This window comes from Schistocerca piceifrons, chromosome 8 (assembly GCF_021461385.2).
Source record: "Schistocerca piceifrons isolate TAMUIC-IGC-003096 chromosome 8, iqSchPice1.1, whole genome shotgun sequence".
NCBI classification, from domain to species: domain Eukaryota; kingdom Metazoa; phylum Arthropoda; class Insecta; order Orthoptera; family Acrididae; genus Schistocerca; species Schistocerca piceifrons.
In genome coordinates, this window is record NC_060145.1 from 19,786,551 (window position 1) to 19,811,307 (window position 24,757).

General features: G+C 38.3%; 1 protein-coding gene across 3 annotated transcripts in view; it reads left to right on the plus strand.

Moving 5' to 3' along the window:
• Positions 1-24,318, plus strand: part of LOC124711589 (trichoplein keratin filament-binding protein) — a 313,083-nt gene extending 288,765 nt beyond the window's left edge. For all 3 annotated transcript variants that reach the window (XM_047241740.1, XM_047241738.1, XM_047241739.1), the window contains 2 exons: positions 7,391-7,534; positions 24,010-24,318. In XM_047241740.1, the coding sequence (XP_047097696.1) occupies positions 7,391-7,534; positions 24,010-24,039 (174 nt within the window). In that variant the 3' untranslated portion in view covers positions 24,040-24,318. The remainder of the gene's footprint in view (positions 1-7,390; positions 7,535-24,009) is intronic.
• Positions 24,319-24,757: the final 439 nt, after the last annotated feature.

Sequence of the window (24,757 nt, forward strand, 5' to 3'; positions counted from 1 at the left end):
CAGTCGTGTGTGAGAGTTGTGTTTGCATTTGCGCGCGCGCGCGTTTGTGTACACGTCTATTGTTGACAAAGGCCTTAATGGCCAAAAGCTTTATTTGTGTCAGTCTTTTTGTTGTGCCTCTCTGCGACTCAGCATCTCTGCTATATGGTGAGTAGCAACTTTCCTTTTCAAAATATTGTTACTTTCCATCCTGGATTTTCCATTGTTTAAAAGAAAGCAGAAATTGTTACCTCTCAGTTGAAAAATGAATATGGATATATCGACAGATAAAAGGAGAAATTAATGCATTGATAAAAAGATCAATATACAAACAACAACTTTCACCCTCATACCTCAGCAAATGCCAAGAAACAGAGAAAATTCAGCTCCTACGTAAAATCATTAAGCAGTTTGAAGGCTTCTATCCAGGTGCTCATTGACCAGTCGGGTGTGGTAGTAGAAGTCAGCAGAAGGGAAGCTGAAGTTTTAATTTTATTTTTAAGAAATTATTCATGCCAGAGGATCATTCAGACACACTGTTATTTGACCATTGCATTGATTCCTGTATGTAGGACATACTATTAGCCATCCCTGGCGTACAGAAGCAACTGCAAGAATTGAAAACAACCAAATCGCCAGGTCTGAATGGAATCGCTATTTGTTTTTACAGAGAATACTGTTCATCATTGCCCTTACTTGGCTTGTATTTATTGCAAATCTTTTGCTCACTGAAAAGAGTCCAGAAAAAAGTGTAGGTCACTCCTATATATAAGAAGGGTAAAGGAATGGACTTACAAAATTACAGACCAATGTTGTCAACATCTGTTTGCTGCAGAATTCTTGAACATATTCTAAGTGTGAATATAATAAATTCCTTCATGACAGAAAAGCTTCTGTTGACATATCAACATGAATTTAGAGAGCATTACTCATATGAACTCTTTTCTCACATGATATCCTACAAACCATATATGAAGGGCAACTGACAGATTCCATATTCCTAGGTTTCCAGAAAGCATTTGACACGGTGCCCCTCTGCAAACTGTCAGTGGAGGTGTGAGCATATGGAGTAGATTCCCAGATATGGGAATGGCTCAAAGACTTTTCACATAATAGAATACAGTGTTATGAAATGTATTCACAGTTGCAAGTATGAGATATTACAACAACTGTATGGTTTTTACTATAGACACACAATAATTTGGGCCAGACGTGGACTCAAATCTGGATTTCTCGCTTATCTCAAGTGGTTGCCCAAATCACTTCAGCTGTCTGTACACACCTCCTGGACTGATCCAAACTTCCACAAGTCGTAATGTCTGCATTCTAAAGTGCTCATATTCCATTCGTAAGATTTCCATATAGGGATAGACAATGTTTTTCTCATCAGTTTGCCGTGCTTTGGCATGAAATACATTTAGTGCAGTGTCTGTATTTGATAGTGTCTGTATAGTTCAATGCATATGTCCTTGAGAAATACGTGCATGTCTAGATTAGATTAGATTAGATTAGATTCAGTTTTTGTTCCTTAGATACAAATAATGAGATGATTCTTGTGGTTGTGAAACATGTCAGAAAGAATAATATAAAAATTTTTTTACATATAATACTTGCTACCCTGATAATTTGTCAGGAGATTGTCGAAATAGGTGAATACAACGCGGTAAACTGTGCCATCTAATATTTACAAAATTAACACACTGTCACAATGAAACACTGTTATGCACTATTAATAAATGTATCATACACAAAATACCTAATCTTGACTGTTGTGACCAAGTGCTGTCAGAACTGAAATCTAACAGATATTTTTACTTAAGCTGGCTTAACAGTCTCTGTTAAGATATTCGTCTATCGAGTAGAAGGAGTTGCCTGCAAAAAAAGTCTTTCAAACTCAGTTTAAACCGTGCTTTATCTAAAACCAAGTTTTTAATGGTTGCTGGCATTTATTGAAAATTTGTGTTCCTAAACATTGGACCCTTTTTGGACCAAGGTAAGTGATTTTAGGTCTTCATGTAGATTGTTCTTATTCCTAGTATTGATACTATGTATTGAGCTATGGCTGGAAATAGAGATGTATTAACTTGCAACAAGTTTCATTAAGAAATAAATATACTGAGAAGCAGTGGCTAGAATACAAAGTTCCTTGAACAGGTTTCTACATGATGTTCTTGAATTTACACCACAAATGATTCTTATCACACACTTTTGCACCCTAAAAACTTTTGCTCGGCTTGATGAGTTGTGCAAGAATATGATCCCATATGACATAATAGAGTGAAAGTAAGCAAAGTATGCAAGTTTTTTTTATATTTATACGCCCTACATCTGACATAATTCTCACAGCAAACACAGACTTGTTTAGGCACTTAAGCAATTCTGTGGCATGCCCTTCCCATCTGAATTTATTATCAAGTTGTAATCCCAGAAATTTAACACTGTCAACCTCTTTGATCTACATGTCTTCGTATGTAATACTCATGCTGGAAGGAAATCTCTTACAGGTTCTGAACTGCATGTAGTGGGTCTTCTCAAAGTTTAATGACAGTGAATTAGCTTTAAACCACTTATTAATGTCAGTGAAAATTTGATTAGCAGCTATTTCTAAATCTCTACTTGACTTGCTACTTATTGCAATGTTTGTATCATCTGCAAGCAAACCAAACTTAGCATCTGGCAATGTAACAAATGAGAGGTCATTAATGTACACAAGAAAAAGCAATGGAACCTTGAGAAACACTACATGTAATTAATTCCCAGCCAGATGAAGACTGACTGGTACTTTGCAATGACCCCCTTAGTTTCCTGTTAGTTAGATAACACTTAAACCATTTTGCAGCATTGCCGGTGACATCATAATATTCTAATGTACTTAAGAGAATTCTGTGGCTCACACAGTCAAAGGCCTTTGACAAGTCACAGAAAATGCCAGTAGCCTCTAATTTATTATCTTACGAATTAAGTACATTCTCACTGTAAGTGTAAACAGCTTTCTCTACATCAGAACCCTTAAGAAATCCAAACTGTGACTTGGACAATATATTATTTGCAGTCAGATGCTTAAGGAGATGCTTGAACACAACATTTTCAAATATTTTTGAGAAAGCCAGCAAAATAGAAATTGCTCAATAGTTTGATGGTATATCTTTACCCCTTCTTGTAAAGAGGCTTAACTTCAGCATATTTTAGCCAGTCTGGAAATATTCTGCTGATAAGAGATTGATTACACAAAAAACTTAAGATGGAACTCAACACACATGAGCAGTCTTTGATTAACTTCATTGATATGTTATCATACCCACTGGAATACTTAGTGGGAGACTTGAGCATCATTTCCATTTTACTGGAGTTATTTTTAAAGACTGGTCTCAGATACTCCATTGCACTGTTCACCGAACCTGATAACCCCAAGCTGTCAGTAACATAAATGAAGTACTTGTTTAAGAGGTTTGCAACACTACATGTATTTGCTACCAAAGTCTCACTTATTTTTAGGGCTATCTGTTCCTCTTCCTTTTTGGCCCCACCTGTCTCTGTCTTCACTATATCCCATACAGTTTTTTATTTTGTTGCCTGATGTAATTATCTTTTTCTCATAATAAAGCTGCTTCTATTCCTGGATTACTTGCTTAAATACTTTGCTGTATTCCTTGTAATACATTACAATTTTAGCATCAGAGCTGTTCCTAAATAGTAGATACAGCCTCCTTTTTGCCCCACATGATACCTTTATTCCTTGCATAATCCACGGTTTATTTTTTGACTTCTGTGTGATTTGAGTTATCTTTAGGGGAAAAGAGTTTTCAAAAGTGGAGGTAACGGTGTTTATAAAAGCTATGTATTTTCCATTTGAGTCAGAAATATTGTAAACATCTATCCAGTTCATGTCTTTGAGCAATTTCCTGAATTTCTCAATTTTCGACTCATTTATTGCCCTCCTGTGCTCAGATTTAATAGATTTTTTTTTTATCCTGACAAGTTTCAATATTAAACACAAGATGTGCATGTCATGATCAGATAGCCCATTTACTATTGGTTTTGTGATATGACTTTTTTTCCTAGATTCGCTTACAAAGATATGATCAATAGCAGTCTCAGAGCATTTACATAGGGGACTGATGACCTCAGATGTTAAGTCCCATAGTGCTCAGAGCCATTTGAGCATTTACATATCCTAGTAGCAAAGTTCACAGTAGGAACTAAATTGAATGATAGTGTTACTGACTGCAGTAATTGTTCACTGACAGAGCTTTTCAATAAATCCACATTAAAATCACCAGCAACCTATTTCCTTGTTTTCTACTGTGAGATGGGACAGCAGAGCTTCCAGATTTTTTTTATGGAGAGGTTAAAATTTCCTGAAGGTCATCTGTATATACCTACTATTATAAAGGACTTATTATGAAATACTACTTCTGTTGCACAAGCTTCTAAGTCCTACTCTGAGCAAAATCTATTAATATCAGTATTCTTGAAATCAAAACAGTTTCTGACAAATGTGGCAACTCCTCTTTTCTCTACACAAATAAGAAGCTAACTTGAATCCTGTAACATTTAACATATCTATGCCATTAGTCACATGATGTTAGAGAGACAGGTTATATCAACTGGTTTGCTCAACTCTAATTCTTCAACACAAATAAGCAACTCATTAAGCTTACCCCTTAGTCCTTGGATATTCTGATGCAATAATGATAACTGATTTTTTGCACTGGCTGAATTACAACTGTATGAACCTAATTTTCCTGCCAATTTTTCAGTATCTCTAATTTCAATCAGAGGCTGTCTGCTTGAATTGTGTACATTAGAATTTCCTCTCTGACTGCCTGTTTTTATCAATGTGAATGTCATTTTCAGCCTGTCTCTGAACATCTTTTGTTTCTGACCTCCCTGCCATAAAAAAACTGCTGATCTGTCACTTGTAACCACTGGTACTTTCCCACTTGTGACAGTGCCCCCCCCCCCCCCCCCCCTCCCCATGTTATTAGCTATTAGCCCAGACAGTTTTCTCTTCCCTTTCCTGTTGAGGGGAATGAGGTGAAGGCCATGCGTAGTATAGTCCCACCTGCTGATAGAGCCAACAGGAACTACACTGATATGAGACCACATATCTGATCCAAACAGCAGTTCCACCTCTAAATTATCCCTCCTAACAGAAGAGTTTAAATGAGGCCGGTCATGGCACCTCAGAACAGACACAAACCCAACACAAATATGTCTGGTTGCTGAAGCTATCTTTACCAGGTCACTCTCAATTGGATAATTAGGGTTCCTATCTATTCTGTTGCCTGCCCCACCCACTATTACCCCTGTCCTCCTTTGTGAATTCTTTACAAAGTGAACCTACATCCTCTATCATTTGACCCAGAGTTGCACTAGGTTTAAAAAACTTATGACCTGGTAACCTGACCCTAGTTCATCCTGCAACGGTTGCCCAACACCTCTACCATGTGAACTACCTAACAACAAAACTTTCTTCTTCTTCACAGCTTTTTCTGACCTCTTACTTTTCAAACACTTTTTGAAAGTTTGTTGTGTCCTGTCTACTCCTACACCTATTTGTGGCTATTCCGAAGAACACTTACGTCAAACTATAGACACTGCATTAACCGTAGAACCCCTCGTGTTGTCCTTAGTGGTGAGTGTTCAAGAGAGACAAGGGTATTGTCAGGAGTGCTCCAGGGAAGTGTGATAGTACTGCTCTCATTCTTTATATACGTGAATGATCAGATGGATAGGGTAAGCAGCAATCTGCAAATGTTACTGACAATGCTGCAGTGTACGGGAAAGTACCGTCGATGAGTGACTGCAGAAGGACATAGGATGACTTGTACACAGTTTCTAATTGGTGTGATGAATAGCAGCTTGCTCTGACTGTAGAAAAATGAAAGTCAGTGGAGATGAGCTGAAAAAAATAATCCGGCAATACCATATTAATGGTGTGCCGCTCGACACAATCACATCAACTAAATATCCGGGTGTTATATTGCAAAGAGATGTGAAATGGAACAAGCACATAAGGACGGTAATGGGGAATGCAAATAGTCATCTTTAATTTATTGGTTGAATTTTAGGAAAGTGTATTTTGTCTTTAAATGAGATCATGTATACAACTCGAGTGAAACCCATTCTTGATCACACAGTGTATGGAATTTCCATGTTGTCAGATTAAAGAAAGACATTGAAACAATTCAGATGTGTGCTGCTAGATTTGTTACCAGTAGGTTCTGTTAACACATCAGTATTGTGAAGATGATTTGTGAAATCAAATGGGAATCCTTGGAGGGAAACCGATGTTCTTTTTGCCAAACACTATTGAGAAAATTTAGAAAATCAGTATTTGCAGATGACAGCAGAAAGATTCTACCTCCACCAAAGTAATTTCACATAAGGACTGTGAAGATATGATAGGAGAAATTAAGGCTTGTACATAGGCATATAGACAGACATTTTTCCCTTGTTCCATTTGTAAGTGGATCAGGAAAGGAAATACCTGGTAGTGTTACAGGACACTCTTTGCCACACACAGTACAGTGACATGTATGTAGAAGTAGATTGCTAATTGATTTGAATGCAGGCCTCATAGCATTTAGCCACTGTCCTGGTTAACATATGCTTTCCTCCTCAATTATATCTGCAATAAATCAAAAACCCTATTCCTCGATTTGTCAGAAATTATTAGTTTAGTGGCCTGATTTGTGTAAAGAGATTCCTAAAGAGTCTGCCTGGTCAAAAATGGATCCTGCATAATGAACTTTGACTTACATTTAATTTGAAAACAAATTGTAGGAAATTCAGTCCTTTCGAAGGAATGACTGTCAGTTGACATCTGAAGAGTATGGTGAAGCTCATCAGATTTGGTGGGTTGCAAGAGCTGACCTCTCATTGTAAAGAAGGGAGGAAAAAATAAACTGAATAATAAAATATACTGAATGGAGCAAGATGTCTCATTGCATGGAAAATGAGAATAATTGAAGTATAAATTGGCTATTTGTTTGTGAGAGGGCGTGTGCTGAATTGGTTTCATTTTTTTCTGCTTTAAGTTTATAGTTATTTTGGAAATGGTATAATGGAGGATAAAGTGAGCTACATAGCAGTGTTCTTATCTCTGTTCATCTCTGTATGGTAGGGAAGATGTTAATTGTTCAAGACAAATATTTTTGAGAGTTTAATTGTTCAAGACAGTGATCCTAATTAAAAATGAAATTGGTAGTAGGTTTCTGCAGTTAGCAAAGTACACTTATGTAATAACTTCATAGAACAGTTGAAAATGATAAAACAAAATATCATTGTCTTAATGCATAGTTGTATTTCTGTATTATTGTGATGTGTCCAGAGAAATTTATTTGGAAACCAGGATGATTGCTGAAACATTTATATTAAGAGCCTTCCTTTTTTTAATCTTTTTCAGCTATTGCAAAAACAACTAGATGAAGTGGACCAACTCCAAAAGGAAAGAGAAGCTGCTGAACGAGAAAAACAAAAGATCATTGAAGAGGAAGAACGGATCCTTGCTGAGATGAGGCGCTTGGAAAAAGAAGCTTATCTGTTACCAGTAAGTTCTGCCAATTTATAGATCAATATATTATGGATCTGAAAGGAGAATTTAAAATAAATTCGTGTTTATGTTTTTACCACTAGAAGAAAAATGGTGCCTTGACCTTGTGTTTGATTTAAAACATACTATTTCCTGTTGAACAGTCCTTAGTTCATACTACCAGTCAACTCAGAGACATTATTAACACATAAGTAAATCAGTTTCAACTTACGCTTCTTCCCCTCTCCTCAGCTTGGTTCTTAGGGCATTAAATAAGTGGGTTACACGAAAACAAGCTGTTACCTGACTTTTCCTATTAGTGAATTACTTTGTAGTTTCATTTTCATCAGTCTGGTAAGTTAAATTGATTGACTGATTGATTTTTAATGGTCTAGCTTTTATTTCATTCACCAAACTTGTACAACTGATATTGGAAAGGTCAAAATGAGGATGCAGTTATACTTAATAAGTAGAGGAGAGAAAATAAGTACATAGATATTCATATAATCCTTATTTATCAGTAACTGTTGAAGGACAGTTGAAAATAAAGTACAGTAATACATAATACCAGCAAATTAGTAGGAAAATTAAAAATAAAGTACTTGTTCTTACAATTAAATTTTTAAGTAACATTTATTTTACAGATCCAGGAATTATTTTACAGAATAGAAACAGTGCTTTATTAGAAATACCTTTAGTTATGTTTCAAGTATTGGCTATGCAGCAATTTTTAGTTACTTTTTTATTTTGTTGAGTAGTATGACATCATTGTTAATTATGCTTCTTTGATAGGCTGTTCTGGAATATTTTTGGTGCGCATTTTATCTCCCTTTGGTACAATATTTATTTACATCATGTTTGTTGGTACTGCAGTTACGGCTGCTAGTATGTAGCATCACTGCTCACTCAAAGTTGTTGGAGGGAGAGGCACGTGGATGAGGTATTTCCTAAATCCACACAATTAAAAAACAAAAAACAAAAAATCACATAGTGTGACATCAGTTGACGTTGGAGGCCAGTGATGCAGTGCGAAATCCATCTGACCCTTATTGCTGATCCACTGCTGAGGAAGTGCTGTGTCCCTCTCTCGATGCCACATCACACAGTTTCAAGTACATTGTACCACTTTGAACATAGAATGCAAAATACCTTTTCTTGCTGTCTTAATAGCTATCTTGACTTGATACACGTTGGGTAATGAAAGAACGAGCGAGTGAACTGTTTGCATCAGGGTGACACCTGGTGGCAACCATATGAATCAGTAACTTACGAATGGTGCCAAGATAAAATTTTGTTTTCAGTCATTAGTTAAATGTACCGTAGGTTTCCATCTTCATTCATGTGGTAGATGTAATCTTCTGAAACCGGGTGAATCTTTTTGAACCACCCCATACTGGTTACTGCTTAGGGTGTCCACAGCTTTCAGACTAATGCATTGCACAAGGACATCAAAGATCTGATGCAATACAAAGCATGCAGACTTCTCAAACAAGACTAGGAAGCATTCGTGAGTAGTTTGAAAGCTCTGGACATGCTGTAACAGCAACCACAGGATACTATTATCTTAAAAATGAAAAGTAGTCTAGGAATCTCATTTTATTTTGGATCTGACTGTGACTACTTTTGAATTGCAACAATTATGTGATGTTCTCATTATTATTTACTAGTTTACAGGTATTCTTAACAAGTAAATGTTCCCTTCTAAGGTCAGCAGCTCATAGTCCAGTGGTTAGCATTGACTTCCGGAAGGCGTTCGATACAGTTCCGCACTGTCGCCTGATAAACAAAGTAAGAGCCTACGGAATATCAGACCAGCTGTGTGGCTGGATTGAAGAGTTTTTAGCAAACAGAACACAGCATGTTGTTATCAATGGAGAGACGTCTACAGACATTAAAGTAACCTCTGGCGTGCCACAGGGGAGTGTTATGGGACCATTGCTTTTCACAACATATATAAATGACCTAGTAGATAGTGTCGGAAGTCCCATGCGGCTTTTCGCGGATGATGCTGTAGTATACAGAGAAGTTGCAGCATTAGAAAATTGTAACGAAATGCAGGAAGATCTGCAGCGGATAGGCACTTGGTGCAGGGGGTGGCAATTGACCCTTAACATAGACAAATGTAATGTATTGCGAATACATAGAAAGAAGGATCCTTTATTGTATGATTATATGATAGCGGAACAAACACTGGTAGCAGTTACTTCTGTAAAATATCTGGGAGTATGCGTGCGGAACGATTTGAAGTGGAACGATCATATAAAATTAATTGTTGGTAAGGCGGGTACCAGGTTGAGATTCATTGGGAGAGTCCTTAGAAAATGTAGTCCATCAACAAAGGAGGTGGCTTACAAAACACTCGTTCAACCTGTACTTGAGTATTGCTCATCAGTGTGGGATCCGTACCAGAAGATCGGGTTGACGGAGGAGATAGAGAAGATCCAAAGAAGAGCGGCGCGTTTCGTCACAGGGTTATTTGGTAACCATGATAGCGTTACGGAGATGTTTAACAAACTCAAGTGGCAGACTCTGCAAGAGAGGCGCTCTGCATCGCGGTGTAGCTTGCTCGCCAGGTTTCGAGAGGGTGCGTTTCTGGATGAGGTATCGAATATATTGCTTCCCCCTACTTATACCTCCCGAGGAGATCACGAATGTAAAATTAGAGAGATTAGAGCACGCACGGAGGCTTTCAGACAGTCGTTCTTCCCGCGAACCATACGCGACTGGAACAGGAAAGGGAGGTAATGACACAGTGGCACGTAAAGTGCCCTCCGCCACACACCATTGGGTGGCTTGCGGAGTATAAATGTAGGTGTAGATGTATCTCAATTTTGTTGGGCCCCGAGTCAGATTCCTGGCCGGGTTGGAGATTTTCTTGATTTGGGACTCAGTGTTTGTGTTGTCCTAGTCATTCATCTCATCTTCATCAGACATTCAAGTTGCCAAGTGGCGTACACTACAAGCAATTGCGCTAGGTGGCTGAACATCGCCAGATGGAGTCTGTGGGCCAGTAATGCCATTTCATTTCTCTTCAAAGAGAAGTAATAGTGATAAAAAAGGCTCCAGATTTTTTGGCTTTATTCAGACCCTGGGATCAGTAGCTTCAGATACTTGTAGCATTCATGTTTCAGCATAAAGACACGATAGACCAGTCACATGAAAATGCATAACAGTTGCAAACACAAAATAAAAGATTTTAATCCAACCAGTGGCAGATTATTATTGTTCCAAAATTTTTCTTTTTGATTTCAGTGTTTCCAAGATGCTCCAACTCCCCTTTGCACAATGTTTCAGGCACCCCAGAATCTGTAGGTCCAACTGTGTTGCCAGTGGTTGTTTTACAGTATGCTCACCAATTAGGGTAAATTTTCCTTCAAAGGTCTTCATCGTGCACATTTTAATTGTTCAACAAGAAAGCAAATTTTCAGGAGAAAAATAAGCTATTTTAGACATACTGATTTGGCCTTTGTTGAGTCAGTCAGTATATATGTGTTAAAATTAATCTTGCATATTTTTATAAGTACACAATTGTAATTACACAACTGCTTATGTTGTCTTTGGAAAATAGCACTGTTTTAATTTTCCTGGATGAATAATTCTGGATTTGCACAGTTATGACATTTTTCTGCTGAAACACTCTGGTTAAGCTGGGTTACTCTTTGTGGAAATAGAATGCTTGTTTTGCTTGTTTTGAGAAAACATAACAAAATAGATCAAAACCATAATGTTTATTGCAGTAGAAATATGCATAAGCAACAGCAACAGAAGAAAGTGAAAAATTTAACTTAGTTTCTGTTGTAATTACACTAAACGTGTGTAGAATACAGAAGTGGAAAACTCAAACCTATGGGTGCTGCCAAAAATTCAGCTATCTAATAAGACACAAATATTATGAAAATGACACACTATGCACTAATCCAGCTGGCATTAACTTATGGCTTGGTTCTGTGAGAAGGCACCTCCAGATCAAACATTAATAGGGCATTTAAATCACAAAAAGAACAATAAGAATGATAACCAATCTTAAATGGAGAATCATGTAGGCCAGCAGTTAAAGCTCTTGAGATACTAACACTAAACACTACTGAGCATATACCTATACAACTCGTATGCTGGGCAAAATTCGAATATGTTGCGAATAATAAAGATATCAAGACACAGCACAACCATGACACAAGGAAATGGAACCTCTTCCACAAGCCCATACACTGTGCCATGAAATACCAAAGCCATAAGCACAAGAAAAACTCTCCTCAAACTTGAGAGAGAGATTAAAATACTTTCAAAAAATTTCTTAAAACATTGGAGAGAGTAAAGAGTTACTATAGTATAAATGATTTTATGTTACTATAGCTCAAGACAAACTTCAATATGGTACTAAAATAAAAAAAGATGTAACTTACATTAAACAGAAAATATGTTCTTAAAGAAGAATAGAAAATGCTATGAAACCATATAGAATATATATGTAAAATAGAGGAAAGAAAGGCAACTGCTTACCTGACTGATGTGTGTTACAAAGAAACGTGCAACAGAAAACAGTATTCACACTAGCTTTCGAGCTCTTGCCCTTTCTCTTGCAACAGTACACACATTCACATACACGAACCATGTAGACACCCAAATGCAGCAACTGCAGTTGCAGTTTGACTGACTATTGTTTAGTGCTTATTGGAGAGCACTTGCCCAGGTAGAGAGAGACGGAGATTGTGAGTGGGTAGGGAAGGATGCATGAGGCAAGGAATGGGCAGTGGGATAGTGTGAATTAGCTTGTTTGACAGGTGACTCAGTGACTGCCCAACAAGATGAAAGGATTTCTATCTCTCATATGCTCTACCATCTGAACTACTACCATTGTGCTGTGTCATGTGTCGAAAGACCTGCCTCACGCTATCCCGCTACCCACTTTTCACCTTGTGCACCTGTCTTTATCCCTTCCCCACCTCCATCTACCCAGGCAACTGCTCTCAGTAATTGCTGATCAACAGTCTCCCTCACTTGGCCATGGGTATATGCATTTGGGTGTCTGTGTGGTTGTGTATTCAAATGTGTGTACTTTTCCTAGAGAAAGAGCAAGAGCTCGATAGCTAGTGTGACTACTGTCTTCAGTTGCATGTTTTTACATGAATGACACATGTCCATCTGCTGTAGGTGCATGGTAGCCTTTCCTTTATTTTACATATTATTCCATTCAGAAACTTCCCATTGTTGTCATATAGAAATATGTGTACATAATAGCATGAATGGTGCAAACAAAATTGTAATCCAATATGATGAATACCTCCGCAAATGATCGTAATTTGCTAAATGCTAGTCTGTAGACAATATATGTTTATCAGTGCATGTAATAGAATTTTATTTGGTCTATCAATATATTTTGTCTACAGATCCAATAAGCAATAAACGTCCTCAGTCAGTAGATTTTATAAGACTGACATGCAAACCCCCTACTAATTTGGTAGATGCTGATAGCAATTCCATATTTCAGCTGGGATATATTGGCAGATATCAAGTAAGTCTTTCTTTTGTGTGGTGAAAGTTTATCATAGAAGATAAAGAAAATTGAAATTTTAGCTATCAACAGTATTCATTTCCCAGTATCTCTCAGCCTTTCCACGATGCTTTGATGAGACAATAATGTTGTCCATGCATGAAACTTGGTATATGCTGAGCAAAACATTTGAACAAGTTCAACGTGTAATTACGGTCCCAGTGATAGTGTAGTCAAATAAATTTTCAGCACTAGGTGCAGACTATGGTAATAAAACCAATGTAGACAAACAGAAAAGCAAATACAAAACTCCCAAAATAAATAAATAAATAAAAAATAAAAAAAATAAAGTTAACTTTCTGATGCAAAGGTGCACCAGAGGACCCCTACCATATGCTGACAGTCATGTAAAAGACATCTCCACACACTTCCATGAGAGTATGTGTTCAAAACATTCAGTTGTCGCTAAGGTTAAACCTGGTGTCAAGTTAACTGCAATGGTGGAGAATATTGTAATAGAGACAAGCCAACTAAATAAAGACAATCAGGTTATGATTATAGGTATTGGAAACGGTGTGTATAAAAAGTAAAACAAGACTGCTCTGTGATGCTCTCGAAACAGATTACCAAAACTACTTAATATAAATGTCATCATCGCAACTGTGCCAGGGCAGCATGATCGGCCACAACAGTTAATACTACATCTACATGTACATGGTTACCCTGCAATTTACGCCTAAGTGCCTGGTGGAGGGTTCATCGAACCTTTTTCATACTACTTCTCTACCATTCCACTCTCGAATGGTGCGTGGGGAAAAGGAACAACTAAACCTTTCCGTTCGAGCTCTGATTTCTCTTATTTTTGATGATCATTTCTCCCTACGTAGGTGGGCCTCAACTAAATATTTTCACATTTGGAAGAGGAAGTTGGTGATTGAAATTTCGTAAATACACTCCTGGAAATTGAAATAAGAACACCGTGAATTCATTGTCCCAGGAAGGGGAAACTTTATTGACACATTCCTGGGGTCAGATACATCACATGATCACACTGACAGAACCACAGGCACATAGACACAGGCAACAGAGCATGCACAATGTCGGCACTAGTACAGTGTATATCCACCTTTCGCAGCAATGCAGGCTGCTATTCTCCCATGGAGACGATCGTAGAGATGCTGGATGTAGTCCTGTGGAACGGCTTGCCATGCCATTTCCACCTGGCGCCTCAGTTGGACCAGCGTTCGTGCTGGACGTGCAGACCGCGTGAGACGACGCTTCATCCAGTCCCAAACATGCTCAATGGGGGACAGATCCGGAGATCTTGCTGGCCAGGGTAGTTGACTTACACCTTCTAGAGCACGTTGGGTGGCTCGGGATACATGCGGACGTGCATTGTCCTGTTGGAACAGCAAGTTCCCTTGCCGGTCTAAGAATGGTAGAACGATGGGTTCGATGACGGTTTGGATGTACTGTGCACTATTCAGTGTCCCCTCGACGATCACCAGTGAGCAATTTGGCGGTACGTCCACCCGGCCTCCCGCATGGCCACTATACGCCCTCGCTCAAAGTCCGTCAACTGCACATACGGTTCATGTCCACGCTGTCGCGGCATGCTACCAGTGTTAAAGACTGCGATGGAGCTCCGTATGCCACGGCAAACTGGCTGACACTGACGGCGGTGGTGCACAAATGCTCCGCAGCTAGCGCCATTCGACGGCCAACACCGCGGTTCCTGGTGTGTCCGCTGTGCCGTGCGTGTGATCATTGCTTGTACAGCCCTCTCGCAGTGTCCGGAGCAAGTATGGTGGGTCTGACACACCGGTGTCAGTGTGTTCTTTTTTCCATTTCCAGGAGTGTAGATCTCACTGCAAAGAAAACTGCCTTTGTTTCAGTGACTGCCACGCCAACTTGCGAATCATAGAAGTGACACTCTCACCCCTATTGCGCGATAACACGAAACGAGCTGCTCTTCTTTGCACTGTTTCGATGTCATACCTCGTAAGGATCCCATACCGCGCAGCAATATTCCAGCAGAGGGTGGACAAGTGTAATGTAGGCTATCTCTTTAGTGGGTTTGTCACGTCTTCTAAGTGTTCTGCCAACAAAGCACAGTCTTTGTTTCTCCTTCACCTCAATATAATCTATGTGGTCTTTCCAATTTAAGTTGCTCATAATTGTAATTCCGAGGTATTTAGTTGAATTGACAGCCCTTAGATTTGTGCGATTTATCATAGCCAAAAGTTATTGGATTTCTTTTAGTACCCATGTGAATGACCTCGCAGTTTTCTTTGTTTAGTGCCAATTGCCACTTTTCGCACCATACAGAAATTCTCTCTAGATCATTTTGAAATTGGAATTGATTGTCTGATGATTTTACTAGATGGTAAATTACAGCGTCATCTGCAAACAATCTAAGGGGGCTGCTAAGATTATCACCTAGATCATTTATGTGAATCAGGAACAGCAGAGGGCCTATGACACTACCTTGTGGAACGCCAGATATCACTTCTGTTCTACTCATGTCTATGACTATGAACTGTGACCTCTCTGAGAGGAAATAACAAATCCAGTCAAACAACTGAGACAACACTCCATATGCATGCAATTTAATTAATAGTCACTTGTGAGGAATGGTATCAAAAGCCTTCTGGAAATCTAGGAATATGGAATCGATCTGAGATTCCTTGTCGACAGCACTCATTACTCCATGGGAATAAAGAGCTAGCTGTGTTGCACAAGAACAGATATTTTCATAATCTGTGTTATGTATCAATAAGTCATTTTCTCCAAGGTGATTCATAATGTTCAAGTACAGTATATGCTCCAAAATCCTACTGCAAACTGAGGTCAGTGATATGGGTCTGTAATTCAATGGGTTACTCCTATTTCCTTTCTTGAATATTGGTGTGACCTGTGCTACTTTCCAGTCTTTACGAACAGACCTTTCGTCAAGTGAGTGGTTGTATATGACTGCTAAGAAAGGGGCTATTGTGTCTGCATACTCTGAAAGAAACCTGACTGGTAAGAAACCTGACTGGTATATCATCTGTACCGGAAGACTTGCCTTTCTTAAGTGATCTGAGTTGTTTCGCAACACCTAAGATACCTACTTTTACGTCATTCATGCTAACAGCTGTTCTGGTTTTGAATTCTGGAATATTTACTTCATCTTCTTTCATGAAGGAATTACAGAAAACTGCATTTAGTAACTTCGTGACCAGAATCTCTTTGGGTTTTCTACCATGTTTTGAGACAATGTTTCATTGTGGAAACTATTAAAAGCACCTCACATTGATGTCCGCTCTAAATTTCGAGCTTCTGTGAAACTTAGCCAGTCTTGGGGATTTTGCGTTCTTCTGAATTTGGCGTGCTTTTCTCGTTGCTTCTGCAACAGTGTTCTGACGTGTTTTGTGTACCATGGTGGATCAGCCCCATCTCTTATTACCTTATGCGGTATGAATCTGTCTATTGCTGTTGATACTGTATCTTTGAATTTGAGCCATACCTCGTCTACACATACATTATTAGCTTGAAAGGAATGGAGACTCACTCTTAGGAAGGCATCAAGCAAATTTTTATCTGCTGTTTTAGATAGATATATTTTGCGTTTATTTTTAGTGGTTTTGGTTTATATGGTGTTGAGCCTCGCTACAATGACCTTGTGTTCACTAATCCCTATATCTGTCATGACGCTCTCAATTAGATCAGGATTATTTGTAGCTAAGATGTCAAGTGTGTTTTTGGAATCATTTACAATTCGTGTTGGCTCATGTACTAATTGTTCAAAGTAATTCTCAGAGAAAGGATTTAGTACAATTTTGGAACATGTTTTCTGCCTACCACCAGCTTTGAACATGTATTTTCGCCAAGAAATCGAGGGTAGATTGAAGTCTCCACCAATTATAACTGTATAGGTATGGTGTTGAGCCTCGCTACAATGACCTTGTGTTCACTAATCCCTATATCTGTCATGACGCTCTCAATTAGATCAGGATTATTTGTAGCTAAGATGTCAAGTGTGTTTTTGGAATCATTTACAATTCGTGTTGGCTCATGTACTAATTGTTCAAAGTAATTCTCAGAGAAAGGATTTAGTACAATTTTGGAACATGTTTTCTGCCTACCACCAGCTTTGAACATGTATTTTCGCCAAGAAATCGAGGGTAGATTGAAGTCTCCACCAATTATAACTGTATAGGTAGGGTACTTAACTTGTAATGAGATTCAAGTTTTCTTTGAACTGTTCAGCTATTACATCATCTGAGTCGGGGGGTCGGTAGAAGGAGCCAGTTATTATTTTGGTACGGCTGTTGAGTATAACCTCTACCCATAGTAATTCGCAGGAACAATCTATTTCAACTTCACTACAGGATAAACTACTACAAACAGACACAAACGCACTTTATTTAATCTATCCTTTCTGAACACGGTTAGTGCCTCTGTAAAAATTTTGGCAGAATGTAGCCCCATCTTTAGCTACCTTTCTGTTCCTATAACGATTTCAGCATCAGTGTTTTCCATCAGCGATTGAAGCTCTGGTACTTTTCCAACAGAGCTACGACAATTCACAACTACAATACCGACTGTTGCTTGGTCGATTCTTGCCATTTCTTTGCCCTGTAGCCTTTGAGACTGGAGCCCTTTTTGATCTTTCCCGAGACTGTCTAACCTAAAAAACCGCCCAGTCAATGCCACACAGCCCCTGCTACCCGTGTAGCTGCCTCCTGTGTGTAGAGGACACCTGACCTATTTAGTTAAACCTGAAACCCCATCACCCTATGGTGCAAGTCGAGGAATCTGCAGTCTACACGGTCCCAGAACCATTTGAGCCTCTGATTCAGACCCTCCACTCGGCTCTGTACCAAAGGTCTGAAATTGGTCCTGTTGATGATACTACAGATGATCTCACTAGCAAGACTGGCAGTCTTCACCAAATCAGATAGCCACCGGAAACCAGAGAGAATATCTTCCGATTCATAGCGACACACGTCATTAGTGCCGACATGAGCCACCACCTGCAGTTGGCTGCACCCTGTACCCCTCATGGCATCTGAAAGGACCCTTTTCACATCTTGGATGACTCCCCCCGGTATACACATGTAGTGCACATTGCTCTCTTCCCATCAATAAAGAAGTAAACTTCCATAGTTTTCAGCTGGAAAAAAAAATGAACTGTGATGAACACACAAGCCACAGACTGCTCTTAAACAGAAAAAGGAAAGGCTAAGCTGGTTTCCCAGTTAAGTGAACTGTGCGACAAGTGTATTAAAGGGGAGGATCCTATTGCCCTGGATTGCAAGCGCAAGGCTTTCTTGGGATAAAGAAGCATTGCACTAGTGTCCAAGGACCGCAAATCTCTAGAGGAACGGAAGGTTCCAAATGATTGGAAAAGAGCACAGGTAGTCCCAGTCTTCAAGAAGGGTCGTCGAGCAGATGCGCAAAACTATAGACCTATATCTCTGACGTCGATCTGTTGTAGAAGTTTAGAACATATTTTTTGCTCGAGTATCATGTCGTTTTTGGAAACCCAGAATCTACTATGTAGGAATCAACATGGATTCCGGAAACAGCGATTGTGTGAGACCCAACTCACTTTATTTGTTCATGAGACCCAGAAAATATTAGATACAGGCTCCCAGGTAGATGCCATTTTCCTTGACTTCCGGAAGGCGTTCGATATAGTTCCGCACTGTCGCCTGATAAACAAAGTAAGAGCCTACGGAATATCAGACCACCTGTATGGCTGGACTGAAAAGTTTTTAGCAAACAGAACACAGCATGTTGTTATCAATGGAGAGACGTCTACAGACGTTAAAGTAACCTCTGGCGTGCCACAGGGGAGTGTTATGGGACCATTGCTTTTCACAATATATATAAATGACCTAGTAGATAGTGTCGGAAGTCCCATGCGGCTTTTCGCGGATGATGCTGTAGTATACAGAGAAGTTGCAGCATTAGAAAATTGTAACGAAATGCAGGAAGATCTGCAGCGGATAGGCACTTGGTGCAGGGAGTGGCAACTGACCCTTAACATAGACAAATGTAATGTATTGCGAATACATAAAAAGAAGGATCCTTTATTGTATGATTATATGATAGCGGAACAAACACTGGTAGCAGTTACTTCTGTAAAATATCTGGGAGTATGCGTGCGGAACGATTTGAAGTGGAACGATCATATAAAATTAATTGTTGGTAAGGCGGGTACCAGGTTGAGATTCATTGGGAGAGTCCTTAGAAAATGTAGTCCATCAACAAAGGAGGTGGCTTACAAAACACTCGTTCGACCTGTACTTGAGTATTGCTCATCAGTGTGGGATCCGTACCAGAAGATCGGGTTGACGGAGGAGATAGAGAAGATCCAAAGAAGAGCGGCGCGTTTCGTCACAGGGTTATTTGGTAACCATGATAGCGTTACGGAGATGTTTAACAAACTCAAGTGGCAGACTCTGCAAGAGAGGCGCTCTGCATCGCGGTGTAGCTTGCTCGCCAGGTTTCGAGAGGGTGCGTTTCTGGATGAGGTATCGAATATATTGCTTCTCCCTTCTTATACCTCCCGAGGAGATCACGAATGTAAAATTAGAGAGATTAGAGCGCGCACGGAGGCTTTCAGACAGTCGTTCTTCCTGCGAACCATACGCGACTGGAACAGGAAAGGGAGGTAATGACAGTGGCACGTAAAGTGCCCTCCGCCACACACCGTTGGGTGGCTTGCGGAGTATAAATGTAGATGTAGATGTAGATGTAGTTCTGATGTGCCTGAACCCTATTCACTTGAAGCAAACCCATACTGCGAAATAAGTCATTGCAGAACAGTACTAAAGATCCAGTTCATACTGTAATTTATTGTAAAAATTGTAACCTAAATAAATGTTATCAGAGCAAAGTTTTAAACCTATAACAAATCCCTTAAACGTGATGCATTTAAATGTTCAGTGTCTCGGGCACAAACTGGATTTATTGCAAATATTCATAGAGGAGCACTCGCCACATGTACCGGTCGGCCCAAACATGGACCAAAACCAATGAAAGAATATATTGCAGATCAGAAGGTTACCTGTTAGCAAATAATTGTTGCAGGCAATTCTGCAAAGTGGTGGTGTGGCAATAAATGTTAGTAAACATGTAACTGTTAAAAAAAAATCTAGTCTTGAACACCACACTACAGAAGGTTCAGTTAAAATACAGATAATCATCTGAAATTAGCTGACGATAACATGACTGGCGTATATAGCCCACCATTGCACATGTAATGTGCTTTATGGACAGACTTAGTAGGGTAGTTGGCCACACTGGACTGGCCCTAATCACCTTGCTAAATTTAGTGACTGTAATATAGATGCAAATTCTAATAGTACAGTAAATTAGATACTCACTGATGTATTAAGGTCAAATAATCTTGTAAATATAGTAAGACCAGACACTAGAGTAAAGGACACTTCCTCCACTAGAACAGATTATGCTATTATCAGCAGAAATATTATAAATAAGGTAAAACTCAAACAGTGGAAATTCCACATAGGAATATCAACAGTGTAGGAAAAGACAGATTATCACTTATCATAAAGAACACATGTCAAGTTGCAGACAGGCACAATTAAAAGACAATCACATAAGCTAAATTATAGTAGCCTAGATTTTCATTACTGTGACCACTTTTGTCATGTGATAGAGTACATAAATTCAGCTGTGCCAAAAATAACAAAGATCCTTATGCAGAAAGGAACTGTGAATAACACAAATGTTAATGCCTTTAAAAATAATCCTGATTTGTTTGATGATGAATGGAGTGACTTCTGTTCAACCCTGTTGAGACATTATGACTACTGCTGCCCTGTTAGAGAAACCCAAAAGGTAGTTAAGCATTGTCAAAATGGTAGTAACCATATATGAACATGGAACCATTCGGCATAAGACATGATGGTAACTTTGTAAAAAGCCCAAGCACTAAGCGTAATATTTTTAATAACTATTTCACTTCACCTACTAACCAACCAATCCTTGTTATAGATTCACAAGTTGATACCCCATGCCATCTCACTCAGTGTGCTGACTTTGAATTTGGGAGGTAAACGAGCAGGAAGTTGGAAAGTTATACACATGCTAAAGAAAAAAAAAATTCATCTGGATGGGAAGGCATAGCCGACACAATTACTAAGGGGTGCTTAAAATAAATCTTATAACCACCTATCTATGTTATAATTGCAGCATTAGGTAAAATATGTGTCAAACTCTTCTAAAAATAAATGTTTTGAAATCAGTGTACAAAAAGAGAAGTAAGGAAGTTGTATATAACTGTAGACCAATATCATTAATTTCCACCTTAGGTAAGATATTCACAGGTATTATCCTGTCCCAGCTTAGTGCCTTTTTCACAAAACGCAAACTGCTTATAGATTCCTAGAGTGTCTTTAGAAAAGGCTAAGTATGACCATAGCAGCTACACATTTCTCCCGTGAGGTGTACTGCCTGTCTGAACAGAGGATGCAGATCTCAAGTGTATCTGTTGGACCAGAGGGTGCCAACTGCAGGTGTATTTTTAGACCTAACAAAAGCATTCAACACACATGGCTTACTTCTTTAAAAAACTGAACTCGTATCGTTTACAGGATCCACACAAGCATCGTATAGCCACATATGTGTTGAACTGTAAGCAATACGCTACACTGACATTTAAATTAGTTGAAGAAATTATAAACTTTCAGTCCATCAGTGAAACAGTCATACAGGGCGTACATTCGGGCTCAGTCCTTGTTCCTTTTCTCTTTCCCCTATATATTAACAACATTGCTTTACCTATTAACTCCCATGATATAAGGTATGCAGATGGCCTCTCAGTCTTATTCTTTTTTAGAGAATATAAGGGATTATAATCTTTTGGTACTAATGGTGTAAAATAATTAATGAAATACATCAACAGTCAGGGCCTCAAACTGAATGTAACCAAATTTCAATTGTTGACATTTAAAACAGGCAGTTCTCACAATGCCAATGTAAGTAATATATGAAACATCTTGGCAACAGAAAAATGCAACTGTAAATATCTGCATGTGTATGTTGATGAAAATCTGCACTGGACAAACCACATGAATTTTGAGAATGAAATTTTCACTCTGCATCAGAGTGAAATGGAACTTACTTGCACACATTTTTAATCTGCCAGCAAGTTTCATATTCATTTTCTATGTGTAAAAGTCAGTAATGGCTTATACCTCTATACCCAGCTCACCAAAATAATTCCTACTCAAACATTACATCTGCATGAAAAGAATATTGCTGTTACAAAAATGAGCAATAAGACTTGTACTTGGGATAGGCCGTAGAGAATCATATCATGAAGTTTTCATGCAGCACAAATACTTTACAATATTCTCTGTATACATATTTAAATTACTTACATTTTTATGTCAACCAGCTGCAGTTATCAAGTGCAGTGGTGTACATGAGCACAACAAAAATATATAACTACTTTCAGAAAAGCACAAACTTAAAAATGGCAGATTGGAGCCCATGCATCAGTGGTTTGATGTGGTTTAACAATCTACCAAATTATTTAAGAACATGTAAGAGGATTGATTTTTATTACTAAGTTAAAAATCTTTTGTAATAGAAAAAATGTTTATATTTATTCAGTGAATTGTAAGAAACTGCTTTTGATATTAACCAATAGCATATAAGCTATGTATTAAATAGATGTAAAACACAATAGATGTAAAACACAACTATCATATCAAGTAACATAATTTGTAAATATAATTTTTGTCATACGGGTTATGTCTGTCATTTGCAAAAGCCATTGTTGTGCTGGCTCCATGCAGAGAAAATGTAAATAAATAAACAAAGAAACAAGCCCACAGTTGCAGGATGTTGTGACTTTTTCTTCCCCTTAGTGTAGTAGTATCATTGTCGTAGGGTCATCAGATGAAATTCGTTAGTGGACACGCTCAGTTATTTTGAATGAGCCTCAATACATTTGTGGGTTGGGTCACTAAGGTTCCTGAAATCCCCTGACTCAACACCTTGCAAACAAGGAATGCATTACCATTGGCTTTGACTATGATCGGATATATGGTTCTTTCCTGTAGGGAAAACCTCTATGACATCTTACAAAACTTATACCCTGTAATAAGGAATTTCTCAAGTTTTGACTGAATGTTACATCACAATATTTGAACTCTGTAAATATTTAACATATAGCTACATATTTTTGGCTACATAAATTATAAAGAATCTTTTTTCATTATGAATAGTAGTTATGATGCTCTATTCATCCCATCAGGTGACAATTTTCCAGGAACAAGAGCATTTCTCCATGATAGGAAAGGTTATCCACTGTTCTTCAGTGCCTTGTGTTTATTGTCCTTCCATCACAAATGTTCTTTACACATTCTTCTTTTATTCAACTGTTTTTATTACCACAACATTCAGTACATTACCCATGACACTTTCACTTACAATGTTGTTTTCTACATCAAAGAATTTTATGATTTGATTGCTAATGTGAGGCGGAAACAGTCAAACTAGCGGATGCAGGGTGTCAGATGCAACGCTGTTCCAACTGTAACTCACTTTCAACAAAAATGTTGGTTACAATGTTGTTCAGGCAGATGATTTGTTTTAGTTAAAGAAAAAAAAGGAGAAAAAAAATTTCTCTCTGATATTGCATCTAGAAATGTAATTTCTAAGGAATTCCTGAGCAGCAACCCCTGACATATGTCCTTTTCTGCTGAGCCATTCGCTTACACGTTTTCTTGGTAGATAATTATTTTACCTGTGCAAGTATACATGTACAAAAAATATATTATTTCTGACTTTGTGGCTCTATAGTAATGGAATGCATTTACCCAAAACAATGTTTATATTTATTTTTTAGAATTAAAACAGTGTGTGGCTGTGATGTTAATTTATACAATCCTTCTTTTGCTGGAACAATGTTGTTAACTTTCTTATTTCTAGACTGAATCATAATAGTAAATAAAGTTTATTCCTCTTATTTCAGAATCATCGTAGGAAGCGCATTATTTGGTGACAAGCTTAATCAGTAACTGCTAGAAGATTGCTGGTTGGTGCTTTATTTGTTGTTACAACATGAATGTAATTTGATGATTTTGTGCCTAAAAGTATTGTAACATATGTTGTGCATTGATATTATCTGTTTCATTGTTAAATCGTTATTGCACTTCTATTACCAGAATTCAATATAATGTGTTTCTAGTGTAACTACAGGACCACATCACGTTTTATGTTTTTATCTGAATTGCTTGTTGTATAACATGACCATGCTAAATACAGATTTTATATCACATCACTGTAATAGTTTTATCATAACTGGTATTAGTAACGCTGATATATTCTCATAGAAATAATGAAACATTATTTTTATATGAAAATTAAATAATTATGACCATGAGCACACACCCATTTCACTCAGTAAAAATTAGTGTGCAAACACTTATTTAGATTTTCCTTTCTCCAAGCTACTCCATCCAAGCCAAATAAGACTGTTATGATTTCCAAGTTAATAGTAGTATAGTATTCTGCCTTACGGGAGGTCTTGTCATGGGTTAAGTCTCTTCCACTTTTGTCTGCCCATAGCCAGTCTTTTCATTTCCCACGATTGCTACACGCAATGAATGAGTATGACCCATTTTGTAGGATTGAGTACTGTGAGTGGTTTACTAACATGGTGCGCAGCGATGAAGAGTTTGCAGAGATGCTTGTGTCGTCTGATGAGGCACAGTTCAAAC